Source organism: Sinocyclocheilus rhinocerous, unplaced genomic scaffold (genome assembly GCF_001515625.1).
Source record: "Sinocyclocheilus rhinocerous isolate Xijiao unplaced genomic scaffold, SAMN03320098_v1.1 scaffold160, whole genome shotgun sequence".
Lineage (NCBI taxonomy): Eukaryota > Metazoa > Chordata > Actinopteri > Cypriniformes > Cyprinidae > Sinocyclocheilus > Sinocyclocheilus rhinocerous.
Genome location: NW_015624563.1, coordinates 413,793 through 429,868, shown reverse-complemented (window position 1 = coordinate 429,868; position 16,076 = coordinate 413,793). Strand labels below are relative to the sequence as shown.

The 16,076-nt window shown below is 38.2% G+C and overlaps 1 protein-coding gene and 1 long non-coding RNA gene across 2 annotated transcripts in view; both read right to left on the bottom strand.

Annotated features, from left to right (window-relative positions):
• Window positions 1-394: 394 nt before the first annotated feature.
• LOC107743181 (dentin sialophosphoprotein-like) overlaps window positions 395-16,076 on the bottom strand; it is a 15,951-nt gene continuing 269 nt past the window's right edge. Inside the window, exons 2-7 of the mRNA XM_016556323.1 lie at window positions 11,724-11,852; window positions 8,080-8,208; window positions 6,644-6,772; window positions 6,443-6,487; window positions 3,412-3,699; window positions 395-1,068 (exon numbers count right to left, since the gene is read on the bottom strand). Coding sequence (XP_016411809.1) covers window positions 691-1,068; window positions 3,412-3,699; window positions 6,443-6,487; window positions 6,644-6,772; window positions 8,080-8,208; window positions 11,724-11,852 — 1,098 coding nt within the window. The 3' untranslated portion in view covers window positions 395-690. The remainder of the gene's footprint in view (window positions 1,069-3,411; window positions 3,700-6,442; window positions 6,488-6,643; window positions 6,773-8,079; window positions 8,209-11,723; window positions 11,853-16,076) is intronic.
• Window positions 4,239-4,575, bottom strand: LOC107743047 (uncharacterized). Its single transcript, XR_001640362.1, has 3 exons — window positions 4,557-4,575; window positions 4,409-4,453; window positions 4,239-4,295 (listed from the first exon to the last, which is right to left on the bottom strand). It is a non-coding gene; the product is annotated as an uncharacterized LOC107743047 (long non-coding RNA).

Below are 16,076 nucleotides of genomic sequence, written 5' to 3'. Positions count from 1 at the left end.
TTCATCCAAAATATCTTAAACTTTGTTCCGAAGACAACGAAGCTTTTACGGGTTTGGAACGACATGAGGGTAAGTGATTAATGACAAAATGTTCACTTTGGGGTGGAGTAACCCTTTAAACCAGCAAATCAGTTTAGGTTGGTAGTGTGTTTTTTTTTATTTTTTTTTATATATACTGCAAATCTATTTTTTTTTTTGCTTGAGCTAAAAATGGTATGAAATTGCACTTTTACAGCAGTCAGACTGACAATGTGAATGGTTTTCTGGAGTTTTATCTGTAATTCAGCTTTGGTAATATTTGGACATTGCGTCTTGTGTATTTTCGATGTACTATAGTCGGATATATAACGTTATATATAATGTATAGTCGTTATATATAACTATATAACGGATATAGGACAAAATTTATTTATGAATGATCAATCATTACATACATAGAGCAGTATAAAATTACATTTACATTAATATTGTAAATAATTGTGCAATGAACAGGAAGCCATTGTTGAGATGAAACTGCATCTTAACAGATTAGGCAGCAGTTCAAGAACTTGTATGAACCGTATCTTTGTGCTCTGCCGTTTGTCTAACTCACACTAACATCAGGTGGAGTGAGTCACCAAGCACCATACAATTAATACATTTGCATTCGTTTCTGTCGACAGCCCGTTGAGGGTTTGTGCTTGGACGTGTTTACTTTGCTATGATAACGGTAGCGTCGGTGGTCTGGGTGGTCTCCTCATCCGAATCGCTCTCCTGGCTCTCTGTGCTCTGTGAGGAGTCGTCCTCGCTGTCTGCAGGTCCAGGTGTGGCTGTGGTCTCCTCGCTGCTCGGGCTGCTATCTGACTCCTCTTCATTTTGCTCCTGGCTGGCACTGGCGCTCACGCTGTCATTGGGAGTGTCGCCAGCACTTGCCCCCTCGCTGTCTGACTCTGCTGTAGCATCCTGGTTTCCGGTGGGAACGATATCTTGGCTTCCCAGAGCAGCCTGGCGGTCGTTTGGCTCCATGTTCTGCACCTCTGGGGTGCTGGTGTCCTCCTCCTCCAGAAGAGTATCATGCACCTGCAGAGCCTGAGAAACAAAAGAACGTCTCAGCTACAGTGATTCTGGTTTTATTATATCAATCATTTATTAATTTGATTTTGAGGTATCATTCAGGTTTATTATAAACCTGTAATCATTGTTGGGGAAGCTACTTTGAAAGTGTAATTTTTTAATTGTTATAATTAAAAAAAAAATACAATCAAGCTTAAAAAAACTAAGCAAAAAAAATAGAAATAATAATAAAAAAATTACTTACCAGTTACTTAGAAGGTCAATATGTTTTTATATTTAAAAAAAATCAAAGCCATATTTTTGCTTATTCTACAACAATGACGGTTTTTCAGTGAATGAACAGTCTCACTTAGGATGACAAAGTATCAAGCTACCGAGTCAAAAACAAGAGTAACATGCTGTAGAACAGGGAGTCGAATTGGTGAATCATTTTTGTGAACATGTTCATTTAATGAATCTTCCGAGTGAATCGATTCACTAGAATAAACTGGATTTTCCAATACTACATAACAAAGAGAACTGTTTAGGGTGAATCGATTCCCAAGAACAAATCGGACCGTCCATTGCTAAATTCTACATACTGTACAGTATGAGAAAGAACCGTTTAAGATGAATCGATTCACTAAATTGATTCGAACATTCCTAAGCTATACGAGAGAGAGGAGGAGTGAGAGAGAGAGAGAGAGAGAGAGAGAGAACCATTGAGGTAAATGCGTTTGATTATTTTCTCAAAAACAGCTTCGCGTTTGTTTGCTAAATAAAGCTTTTTACTGGAAAAACTACACTATTATGAACATAGCCAAACTTCTGGCACGCTTAGTAAAGTTAGTAGCATCGCTACTTAGTAGGGATGTAACATTCACTCAACTCACGATTCGGTTCGATTCACGATTTTGATTTCACGATTCGATTCGATTCACTTTTTTTTTTTTACAAAATTAGATTTAAGACAAATTATAAATTAAATGTGTCCTTTTATTATTGCTTGGACAAAATGCTGCACATTTCTTTGTGAAATTGAAATATAACACTATAATAATATACTAATATAGCACTTGCATATTATTGCTCTTTTGTTGGTTTTGATTGCTTCTATTGTCCTCATTTGTAAGTTGCTTTGGATAAAAGCGTCTCCTAAATAACAAAATGTAAATGTAATGTAAATGTAAATAACAAAACTAAATTGAAATTTTAAAACAAGCCCCAAATCAAATAAATAAGTAACACAAATAAAAGAAATCTCTTCATATGAACAAAATCAGGCTTTGTCTGTGCTTTCCATTTAAAATTAGTGGCAACCACTGCATTTTAATCATGATCCAAACAAAGATGCTGCATACATACAACACGAACAGTTTTTAATCTAAATTACATTATATAATTTCCAAGCAAAATTTCTGAAGCAAAAACAGAATGTGTTGACTTCAGTTTTGTGAAACTATGCATAAAAAAATATCTGCATGAAACAGAAACAGCAGATGAGCTGAATGAGATGCAGATTCACTCTCTGCCAGCAGGCGGCGCTTAAAGCGTTTTCTTGGTTTCCGCTGTAAACAAAGCAGCGCTGCACTTATGAACTTTAATATGCATTATACAGAGGCAAGATGAAAAGAAAAAATACCATCTAAACTTTTCTAAAGACAGTAAGTTCCCCTCAGACATACATTCATATAAACTCCTACCCCTAAATTAATCGCAATTTCTTTAGCATTTCAACCGATTTGAATCGTCACACATTTGAATCGATTTTCAACCGGCTCGCAGTTAATCGTTACATCCCTAATAAATACATTTTACAAATGAGACGCAGATTCACTCTCTGCCAGCAGGTGGCGCTTAAAGCGTTTCCTTGGTTTCCGCTGCAAAAACAAAGCAGCGCTGCACTTACTTTAATATGCATTATACAGAGGCAAGATGAAAAGAAAAAATACCATCTAAACTTTTCTAAAGACAGTAAGTTCCCCTCAGACATACATTCATATAACCTCCTACCCCTAACTGAATCGCGATTTGTTTAGCATCTCAACCGATTTGAATCGTCGCATATTTGAATCGATTTTCAACCGGCTCGCAGTTAATTGTTACATCCCTACTACTTAGTCACAACCGAACACTTGCCCCAATTACAGGAAAGGACGTGACGTGTGGCCAAGTATGGTGACCCATACTCGGAATATGTCCGACTCTCTAACCATTAGGCCATGATTGCCCACATAATATAATACCATAATACCAAGGTTCTGCCACAGTACTTTCTTGTACTGTAAGTGCTCTTAACATTTGCTATACATGCATGTTTTCCTATCCTATTCTATTACTTGTCAACCTTCACAAACATAAAGTAACCTTACTATTTACCTTGTACAGTTTAATCTCTTTCTCCACATCATTGATGCTCTGGTCAGAGGACTTCTTGCTCACAAATGTCAAGCCACCCAACTTGTCACTGCTGTAGGACTTGTATGGGGAAGGTAATTTTTCAAAGTTGTTTGCATCCACGTAGACAATGTTTTTTTTGTAGTCGCTAGGGTAGCCCATGCTGTCTCCCCGGCCTGTGTTGATGATGGGGTCCAGTGAGGGTTCTACTGTGGAGGGGACAACGGTGATCGCAGATTCTCCAGATTCACTCTCACTGGTATCAGTATCCTAAGTGGACAATATATGTTAATGAGTGATATAATTGACAATATAACATTCTGTAGCTTTACTGCTAGCATGGTCGATTCGATTGCTTCGGCATGAAGCTGGGTAGCACATTGTGAAATCTCACTGGTCCAAAATCCTGCTTCTTGTAATTGTATGTTAAATATCAAATATGTTGTCAGTCACTGTGTTTAGTGGAATACAAAAGGATAGTTTTTAAATATGTACTGGTTGATCTTTTCCATGCAATGACATTGAAAAGTACCGTAAAATTATTAATAAAAGTGGTTCACCTTGAGAACAGTTCAAAAATAAGCCCATTCATGAACGAATCATTTAGACAATTTGCTACTTCTGTCATGAAATCTCATACACAGCCAAGTGAACTCGGGCAGATGTCAAGATTTTTTGTAAATAATGACTATCATTTCTATTTGTTCCTCATTTTGCAGCCTAACAGCCCAGTCTTCATTATAATGAATATATATATATATATATTGATAGAATTTTCATATCTGGAGTGAACTATTAATTTGTTTTACCTGTGTGGGTTCTGCCTTGAACATAACAGCAGCAGCTTTTTGCAGAATAGGAGATGGCTGTATAAGACAGATGTTTTATTAAAATCGCAGTATTGTTTTCTGCACTGTATTCATTTCAAAGCAGCGTCCATTCTGTCCATATCAAACAAGATACTTGCCCGTTGAACAACCACAAGTTCTTCTGAGCTCTCTGAACTGCTAGCTGAGCGCTTCACCTGAGAAATGAAAAATATATATGTGAGTGTACAAGGAGACAAAAAATGGTAGTGTAAAACTTTAAAGCCCATATTTTTACGGTTATAATGACAGTGAACTTACAGGCAGACAGAAGACTGTGGCGATGAGGAGCGTTAAAACGATAACAGTCTTCATTTTTGTGCAAAATACTCTAAAAAAAGAAGAAAAATAAAAAGCTCTTCAGAGCTGATCCACAGTTATAGAGAGCATCAGCTCTGATGCAGCCTACACCAGCTACAAGAAATGTTTTACAGAGAGGATTGCCTGTGCTGTTCTGCTTTAATGTTCTAACTATAAAATGCCTCAAGTGGGTATTTTTGGTATTTACGCATTTACCGACTCAGAAGGAAGCATGCCTTTTAAGGGCGCTCTGAAACATGTTGGCAAATGCCAAAAGACTTCCTGCCAGTCCTCACCATGAAACATCTCGTTTGTTTTCAGCTACAACTCCATTGCATAAAGTATAAGTTGAGGTAGTGCGTGTTTAGCTATACCTATAATGAACTCCTCTGGTGTATAATTCCAGAAGTTATATGCAGACTATGTAGCAGCCACAATCCCAAGAAATAGCACGCCTCTGGCTCCAGACTTAGTTTCTCATTAGAATCTTCAATGTTGCGAGCCAAGGCCTAAAATTTGTGGCATCAAAGGAAAGTGCAGCGCAAATTTGTTGGGGCTGCAGGCAAAAGGAATGGTGGCATCTGTCAGTCAGCCAGTATTATTATTCTTTTGTATGGAACTTTAATTTAGTGGTTGTGTCGCTGGAATAAATGAGTCAGTTGACAAATTAGTAAGGCCTTTATGTGCCATAGCCGCAACTTCCTCTTTCGTCTGTCAAGTTCATGTTAATCATCTCTGCCTATAATAAACTGTGGTCAGAATCATTAAAAGCCTTCATAACATCAGTCTTGTACTTACATTGACTGCATTTTTAGAACTTTGACGCTTATTCTGCAAGAACTGCATTTGATGTATGAATTATTTGTCATGATTAAAGGTTAAAATAGGCTGTAGCTACATGATCTCAAGCCACTACTACTCCTACTTGTGCAGATAAACGCCTGACGAACCTAAAAAACTGCAGACTACAATCAAGTAAATACATTCCATGAGTTACTCAAAGCTTCTTCCAACATCTGCATACGAGAGAAGAATAATAAAAAGATCTTCAAAGGTGAGCCACAGTTATAAAGAACATCAATTTTGACCTTATAAATGTTAGGCTGATGCAGCCTACACCAGCTAATGCGTGGCAATAAGACCATTTTTACAGAGAGGATTGCCTGTGCTATTTTACTTTAATGTTCTATAAAATGCCTCAAGTGGGTATTTTTTGTATTTATGCATTTATCGACTCGGAAGGAAGCATGCCTTTTGAGGGTGCTCTGAAACATGTTGGCAAATGCCAAAAGACTTCCTGCCAGTCCTCACCATGAAACATCTCGTTTGTTTTCAGCTACAACTACATTGCATAAAGTACAAGTTGAGGTATTGTGTGTTTAGCCATACCTATAATGATTCGTAGACCCACGCTAGCCCTAGGAATATTCTTGTGTCTTGCCCTCTATATACCCGTTGCCATTATCTGACCCTTGCCTGTCTCTAACCATGTCTATGAATAAAGGCTTGCATTTGGATCCGCACGTCTCATGTCTCGTCAGCCCCGTAACAGTGACTGTGTCAAATCCTGCTGCAGTTTTGTGTGTGGATAGGATAAATCATCTAATATTGCATTCAAGGAATGCATTTTATGAGTTCTTTCTTTCAATGGGAATTGAACCCATGACCTTGGTGTTGCTAGCAAACATGCTCTATTGTTTAAGCTACAGAAAGTCCGCCACTTGATGCCTTATATCAATGCTGGGTTTTATACCAGCATTGATTTTATGTCCATTGTTTGGCAACTGGGCACAATGGTTCTACATGTCAGAAAACATAAGTATTTTAGCATAATCAGAGTGACTCACATTCTCATCTTCCCTCTCATCTGTTTCAGATTCCTCATCTGCATCCTGCAAATGCAATAAACAGTATTGAGACTCACAGCAGGGTCACTTACAGTGCGTCTAGACCAGCGGAAGGGTATTTTTTAGATCCTGTTGTCTTTTATTGACTATAGTGGGAGTGCAGTGATGTGTGATGTGGTGAGAGGATGAGTTTTAATTTACCTCACTGTCATCTGAACTGTCTGTGCTTTCATTGGATTCAGCTGGCGTGGTCTGAAACACAACCAAATGCCTTGGCATAAATACAACAATACTCACTGTATTGCTCATGTACGTGACAATTACCACGTCCTTGAATTTAAATAGCTCATAGGTGCCCGTTTATATCTGTATTTTGAGATTAAAGGAAAAGTTCACCCAGTTTCACCCATCATTTATTCACCCTTGCATTTATCCAAACCTGTGCAACTTCCTTTCCACTTTCTAACATCTCCAACATTAGGATGCATTAAAAAAAGAGAGAGAGAGAGAGAAGAAAAATAAAAAGATCTTCAAAGGTGAGTCACAGTTATAAAGAACATCAATTTTGACCTTATAAATGTAAGGCTGATGCAGCCTACACCAGCTAATGCATGGCAATAAGACCATTTTTACAGAGAGGATTGCCTGTGCTATTTTACTTTAATGTTCTATAAAATGCCTCAAGTGGGTATTTTTGGTATTTACGCATTTACCGACTCAGAAGGAAGCATGCCTTTTAAGGGCGCTCTGAAACATGTTGGCAAATGCCAAAAGACTTCCTGCCAGTCCTCACCATGAAACATCTCGTTTGTTTTCAGCTACAACTACATTGCATAAAGTACAAGTTGAGGTATTGTGTGTTTAGCCATACCTATAATGATCTCCTCTGGTGTATAATTCCAGAAGTTATATGTAGACTATGTAGCAGCCACAATCCCAAGAAATAGCACGCCTCTGGCTCCAGACTTACTTTCTCATTAGAATCTTCAATGTTGTGAGCCAAGGCCTAAAATTTGTGGCGTCAAAGGAAATGTGAAGTGCAGCGCAGAACACTAAGTGTGGAAGTGTTTTGTTGGGGCTGCAGGCAGAAGTAATGGTGGCATCTGTCAGTCAGCCAGTATTATTATTCTTTTGTATGGAACTTTAATTTAGTGGTTGTGTCGCTGGAATAAATGAGTCAGTTGACAAATTAGTAAGGCCTTTATGTGCCATAGCCGCAACTTCCTCTTTCATCTGTCAAGTTCATGTTAATCATGTCTTCCTATAATAAACTGTGGTTGGAATCATTAAAAGTCTTCATAACATCAGTCTTGAATTTACACTGAGGCTGAACAAGAACTGCATTTTCTGAACTTTGATGCTTCTTTTGCAAGAACTGCATTTGATGTATGAAATATTTGTCATGATTAAAGGTTCAAATAGGCTGTAGCTGATCTCAAGCCACTACTACTCCTACATGTGCTGTAAATACAGATAAACGCCTGACGAACCTAAAAAATTGCAGACTACAAGCAAGTAAAGGCATTCCAGTTACTCAAAGCTTCTTCCAACATCTGCATACTTACTATAAAACCTTTGACGACAATTGTTTTTTAACCTTTACATCCTAAAAATACAAATTAATTGTTGTGACTTACCTCTTTCTCTTTGAGAAGCTCTTTGACAAAGTCGGAGGATTGACTGAGGTCCCGTTTATCAGATGAGGTCTTGCTATGTTTTGATGCTAGTGAGAGATGGCTGCTGGTTGGCTTTTTAAACCATGTTCCCTCTGGAAACAGCCAATGGCAGTGAAGCTTGTGATGTCATGAGGTTTACCGCTGCTGTCCCACCTTGTGCTCCCACTCTTCCTGTGGTTTATATGGCAATGCAAACATTCACCACCAGGCATGACAAGCAGAAAAAATAAAACGCATCCTGTATTGCGCTTAGGATCCTAGATATAATGTTGTCATGCTTATTATCAATAAAATATTATGCATTTACAATGGAAAGACTCAATGTCCACTTTCACTGTTATTATATCGTAAAACAGGGCAAATAAATATTTAATGGCTTCAACTCAGGGGTTGAATGCCTCTGGCTGTAAAGCAGAATGAAGTGTTATGTGTGTAATCAGTTCAAACTTTAGTAGAGAACAGTGTGTCACAAAATCACAAATATTAAAAGTCTAAATTTAGTCATGTTTGCTGGGCATTATTACTTTTAATTTTGTGCACACTTAAGGTTAGGGATTCAAAATCCCTTTGTGCTACGAACATGATTGATCACCTCAAATTGTATGACTTGTTGAGGAAATGAGTTAATAAAAAGATAATCAGTCAATAACTGAATTACTCATATATCTGCACTGAATGACAGCAGCATGTAAATAAACATTAGAATGAATAGTACCGAATAGCCATTCAGCCATGTATGTTATTATTATCATGTTACAAGCCAATGTTAACTCTTTAAAATATGTGTGTGTGTGTGTGTGTGTGTGCGTGTGAGTTTGTGGGTTGGTGGTTGAGAGACAGATGTACAAATAAAACCACTCTGATTTTCATCTAGGTTCTTATTTTTGTGTTACCAATTTCAGTTGAAACTAATATATAATAAATAAGTTCTAAGTCTTAAATAATAGTTTATCACGTTGACATTTAGGTGAAATTTATGTGTTCCATATGTGTTTTTCACATAAAAAGCTAGAAGAACATTGTACAGTTTTTGTACAGAGTAGGATGATGGTGTGTCATACCAAAATCACATGAATTTCCCATCAGTCTGTATCATTCCTATGATTCACAGTCTGTTTGTAGAAATGCAGTCAGATGCTCAGAATTTGCAGTCAACAGTATTTTAAAAGTGCGTGCCTCTCGTGTGGCCTTTTGTGTTGTTCTGTGCATTTACAGCATGTATAGTGTTCGACTATATTGTATATATTGTATGGAGTGAGACCAGACTATTTTGCATTCCCTAACTTCTATACTATACAATTATTCACCATTAACGAGCAGCACATTAACATAAATAAACCCCCGAAAAAGATAGTTAGTGTTCTTGATTCATGATTTGCTGTGCTATTGTGAGATGTACCTCAGGGCAGCAATTAAAGAGAGTGAATATCAGTGCTAATGATTGACAGGCAGTGTATAGACTTGAAACACTATACATCACTTACAGTAGTTGGTAGAATGATTCTTATATAGAGAGTGAAGACAAAAAGTCATAAGGACTTTAAAGGTAGAAGTAAATAGGGAAAACATCATAAAACAAAGCTACATCAGACATGCTAATCGTAGGTTGTCATCTAGAAAGGTTGAGAACACATATGTTAAGACATGCAGCACTGAACCACCATTCATATAAGAAGTGAAATATTTTCCATTTCTTCACTCAGGCTAATGTCATAGGGGGGGGGAAAGAAGTCTATAGTTTGTGTCTGGATTTTGTATTTATTTTTTAATGTAAAAATAAGTGCCTTGCTGTCATGCATGGCGGCCAAACCGCCTGTGGCTCATGGATGGATTAACAAAAAAACTCTGAGACACCACCACAAGATTACAGAAACTTTCCAATTTCTGTAAGAAATAATCACGCGGACTGGTGTGTTTTCACACCATATAGCTCACATATTCCCCAATGTAAATCTCAGTCAGATTTAATGACTAAGAATGTAATTCATACAGTCACGTTTGTGATAAATTAGTCCTTTATTAACCAGGTATAATTTTATTTTCGATTTTAAAACGGTAAAATGAAAATCAGGTTTGACAAATTTTCTGTCCTAGCCAGGCGTTAATGCGACAGGTGTAAAATTGATAGGTAATTTGTCAGTCCACACTGAAAAGGAAAATACTACATAACACATAAAATCACAGCCAATCAGAGCAGATTTGAATATTTAATCCACTAATGCTTTATGGAGTGTGATTTTGGAAGGACTTTTTTGGAGGGAAAGCTGATTTGTAAAGTGGTGATAGAAAAGCAGATCCAGTGACTGGTCTGTATGTCATTGTCTTAAACTTGATGTAGCCAGTGACTGGCTGCCAGTGAAGTGAAACAAAGACAGGTGTAATGTGTGCTCTCTTGGATACGTTAAAGCCAAATGTGCCACTGGCTTCAAAAGGTCAGGCAGAAGAGCACACTCTTAAAAATAAAGGTTCTAAAAGGGGGTTGTCGCAGTGATGCCATAAGGGGCTTTTGCACCGGAGCAACCTTTTCATTGTTCCTAGAACTAATGCCAGAAGTTACTGTTCTTTGGTGTGTTCGCATCACAGGAACTGGAAATGAATTTAGTTATAGGAATGCCTTTACTTCAGAGTTTGGTCTAATCCAGCACAATAGGAACTACTAGTAACGTAAGTGTACTGTAGGTTGATTTAGGGCTGCACGATTAATAGGAAAAAATTGCAGTTTGGCTTGGTGCGATTATAAAATTGAAAAGGGTGTGATTTCGACTTGAAAATGTTCAACTTGAAATGCCGCTGTGCAGACTGATCGGTGTATGACTACAAAGTAGGCTACTGCCAGAGCTATAGAGAGCAGATGGCTCTGTATGGTTTCAAATCACTTTTGCGATATGTCATACACTGATCGGTCTGCACAGCGCTGCTTAAAGCCGAACATACTAAGTTCTATTATTTCTGTGAGGCATATTTGGAGTTTCTTCGCGAGGACTCCCTCTGATTATGAGTATGAATGAAACACACATTACATGTGTTTATAGTGCTCCATACAGCTCATGCCACTCTATTTTGGGTAAGAATAGATAAAGTAATATTTTTCTCTAAAGAAATTTGAAGTAAATTTATGATAATCCATATGTTGTTCTCCAGTGTACAGGAGTTTTTTGCCATGCTTAAACGACTGGTTTACATCACTTCAGAGTTCCTACTGGTGGTGCAAAAGCAACCAGGAAAATGGCCCTATGGGAATATTTAGTTCTTGGGAACCACCCTCGTGCCGAGTTCCTTTAACTAAGTTCCTAGAACTACCCGGTATGAAAGCCCCTATATAAAAACCATTTTGTTTCCCAAAGCAACCTTCCAGTGATCAGTTCTTAAAAGAACCATTTTTTTTCTTAGTGTAAAATTACTTTTGAAAAACCTATAGAGCCTTTTTCAACTATAAGGAACCTTTTGAGCAATTGAAAGTTTCCATGGATGTTAAAGGTTCTTCATGGAACCATCAATGCCAATAAAGAAACTTTACTTTTAAGAGTGCACTGCATTATTCAACTAGATTTCTAGTTGTGAAATTCAAATTGTTGTCAAACACTTCTTATGAGTTCTAGGTTTACCTGGATGCTCTTATCATTGATAAGCCTAGCTGAATAGTGATGATGTGATGAATTTCTGAGCTGGGTGAGAAGGGAAGGAGATCTGTCTGGGCTCAGTTTAGGGGTGGTGGTGTTCTGGCGATCCTCTGTCTAAAATAAGATGTTGAGCTGCTTACATTCTTTGTAGCAGTGGTAGGGAAATTCATGTTCCTGGATAATGGCACAACATGGACCCATTGAGTAAAGGAGGGGGCCAAATACCGAACCCTGAGGTACCCCTTTGATTGAAGTGACTTGGACACCTCTTTGGTGAGACTCGACCAAGCAGAGTGCTGTGATCACACTTGTAGAGATGATAGACAGGAAGATCTGGTGAATTAAAGTGTCAAAAACTACATTCTAGCAGAATGAGGACAAATAAACTGGAAGGAGCTCTTGCAAAACACATCTGATTCTGAAGAATGATTACCAAGTTGTACGCTTGATTAAAAACAATTAGTTCAAGTGTTTTCACTTGAACCATCAGCAAGACCTTGTCATTTTTTATGTGTTTTGTGTACATTTTCTTGAATAGTTTTGATTTAGCATGTTAAACTCAAATAAACTTTGATGAATCCCAAATAGCCACTGTTACTTTGATATGAGGGTGAATATTCACTAACAGGATCAAGGCTAATATTAGAAAATGTTAACTAAACTTACCCCTGCTTTAACTGATGAAGCCATCACTGACAGAAGACAGAATTGTGACTGTCCAGTGACATTTCAGTGTTACAAAGTCTGCGTGTGGTGATCTTCTTTCCACAATGTCTGTGTTTTATGCAGGATGGACTTTATGAACTCAGTGAAGCATGCACCAGGACTGCATTCTAATCAGCCTAGTCTTTGCTTCTGCACTGTGGTTTGGTGGCTTTGGAAATTAAGTGAAAAAAAAAGGCCACATGGCTTCAATTCGGGCCTGATCCACAACATCAATTTATGAAGTTGATGTCACCCTTTACAAGACTTAAACCAATGGAGTTCCAAGTTGTGTGCCATTAAATAGGCCCCAAACCATTAATCTTTGAGGTCAGTTTGTTTGGAATATTCTGCAGGAACACATTACCTATATGGATTATACATACCCAGGCATGCATTTAAAGGACCGTTGAATTAAACTATCAGCTTCTGAACTGTTAAAACTATATTAGGCCATTAATATCAGATGTGGTCTAGATTACACTGTTTTACAACTGGGGAATAACATGATCAAGATCTACAAACCATTGAGACACTTTTATGGTTATGGCAGTGGAATATCTGCATAAACCAGTCAATATGGGAAAATCTGGCCTGCACTTCGTAATCATCAGCTATATGTTAGGCAATGTATATCCAAATGTGAAAGTTATAAAAAATTGCCATGGTATGTTAACCACCAAGCGTGTAGGTTTAAGTGGTAGGTTCTTAACCCCGAAGGTTCAGCAGACATGTCAAATGCATGGGCGGCTTCCATTAAATTCCATCTGGATTAATTTAGGCATGAAACATTTTGGGAATTCTTGGAAGGATTGGGAGAAGGGGATGTTAAAACACAAACAGGAAGTTATACATCATCTTTCTGAAACTGAAGGATAGCATACTGTGGAGCAGCCTTCTGGCTCAAAATATAAGTACGAGGGTAATTTGTCTGAAACTGAACCACATAGACTTGGTATATCCAAAACAACAGGCGTTGTCATCCATGTTTGCCAACACAAAAAAGACGCACAGTATGTGGAATATATGAAATAATGTGACATATAGAATAGTCTACTGTATATAGATTGACTCTAATGCGTGTAAAGATATACCAAACTTTGAAAGAGCCTTTCAGTTGGTTCTGTATATTATGTAATGTTATTTGGGGCCTGGAAAGGGAAAAATAAATTATATCCTTGCTTTTCCCACTTTGGATGTAGCTTGAACAATAAACACCCAAAAGTTTTTACTGTCTAGATCCAACAGTAACACAATAAGAATAATAAAATTAATCTTGTGGAAACCTCTTAAAACAAGGAACTTCTTCCATCAACAAAACAATGTTGCTCTGTTTGACGACAAAAACTGGGGCAGGCAGAACAGCAATGCATTATATTCTGGTTTGGAATTTTATTTTTTATTTTTTTTTATTGAACATTGAGAGAATGAACTGCAGTACACTGAACAAATAACATCTTTAGATCTAATGATTATTGAAGTTTTTGGTTTACCTTTTCTAACCACTTACAACTTTCAGGAACAAAATATACCACTAATAATGCTCATGTGATGTTTACATTAATATGTGAGTTGTTGATACTTAGGCTATGTCCACATCAAACGCATCTTTTTCTCTACCATTTGATTCCACAAATGATTGTGCCAGGAGAATAGTGTGAGAACTTTATTATGTGTTATCTCTCAGTATCATCTCAGTGAACGTTTATGCCGCAAGGTGATTTAAGTGGTTTCAGATGTATCAGTGTGGACAAGCAACTTTTGGAAAACACTTAAAACGCTAATGTGGAAGGAGATCGTTTTGCAATGAAAACACTGTGTTCAAATATATCTTGATTAGTGTGAATGTAGCCTTAATCTTGTTTTAGGACATTTTAATTTACATGGGTAATTGATGCAAATATAGTTTAGAGTTGGAATCATGGCAACTTAACTTTTTTAGTTAATATATTTACTTAATTAAAGCATCACTATGGAAGAAGTTTTCCTAAAACATTAACAAAATTCTATCATTGAGCTCGTACAGGGGTGTGCGTTTCTGCTCCTAGAGGGCCACTGTCCTGCAGACTTTATTTCTAACTCCATTTAAACAGATCTGAACCAAGATAATCGAGGTCTTCAGGATCCAGGCAATCTGAAACTTCCAGGCAAGTCTGTTGGGACAAGTTGGAGAGAAACCCTGCAGGATAGTGACCCTCCAGGAGCAGTACTGGAGGATTGAGCTAGTACATTAAAAACATACCTGTTCAAATTTATATGCTTGCCTTATCCCGATTCTCTGTGGTATATTATATTTATCATTTGAAGCTGTTGGGTCAGATTTTGTGGGAAAATACTGTTGTGTACTGTACTGTCACTGGGTGTGGAAACCAGGCTTACTGCATTTGTTCTTGGATGTTTATGTCATGTCTGGAAATAAAGAAAACAAAGTCTGGCTCATGTGTGGACTGTAGCTACAATAGTGTTGTTGCATGGAATTTGGACTAGTAAGCTAGCTAGTATTTAACATGGACAGCATGGAATCAACTAATGTCAAAAGGGGGAAAAAAATGACAGCAAGTCAAAATGGGTAAAAGAGTCAGAGCCAAAACTTTGTTTGAAATGATTCTTATTATCAGTGGGGCATATTGTAGCGAGCAAATCCGCTCTGAAATACTGTGCAATGCATCCCAGAAGAGCTCTGAGATTGTTAATCTATGGTTTATGCTTTTGCTGAATTATTTTTTTTAAATAATTGTGTTCAACTGCAGAATTCCTGGTGAAAAATTCAAACATGATTCTGCAAAGAAATCTCCACCAATCAGAAAATCTCACCTTGAACTTTTTCCTTTCAAAGTCAAAGTCAAAGTTTCTGCTTCTCATTGTAGCTGGTTGGATTGGCTCATGACTTGTAACTCTTTAACAAAGATGTTTTAAAAATCCTTATGGGAAATATGAATGAGAAAACGTCTCGGTTACGTATGGTAACCCTCGTTCCCTGAAGGAGGGAACGGAGACGTCACGTCGGATGACCGACGAATTGGGATCTCGCTTAGAGAGACCAATCTACTTCGAGTGTAAACTAAACGAGCCAATGCACATTGGCATGCGATTATTGCATCCAGCTGCTGCTGATCACAGCGTGAGTATAAGTAGGCAGCAGATGCACCGCATATTCAGGTTTTCGCTGAGGAACTGAGCCGGTGACCCAGCCGCTCAGCGGTGGTACAGAGCTGTGGCGACGGGACGTGACGTCTCCGTTCCCTCCTTCAGGGAACGAGGGTTACATACGTAACCGAGACGTTCCCTTTCAGTCGGTCACTCTCGACGTCACGTCGGATGACCGACGAATTGGGATCTCGCTTAGAGGGACCAATCTACTTCGAGTGTAAACTAAACGAGCCAATGCACATTAGCATGCAATAATTGCATCCAGCTGCCGCTGATCACAGCGTGAGTATAAGTAGGCAGCAGATGCAGCGCATATTCAGCTTTTCGCTTCGGAGCCGAGCGGTTCTTTCGTTCTGCTCCTGACCTTCTGCGGAGAGAGTAGACTACAGTCAAGCACGCTCTTCGTGGGCTCTCGTGCTGGTGGTACGGCGCTTCAGCAGCCGTGGTTTTCCCGTGTCGAGTGGGTTGCACACAACAGGCTGCACT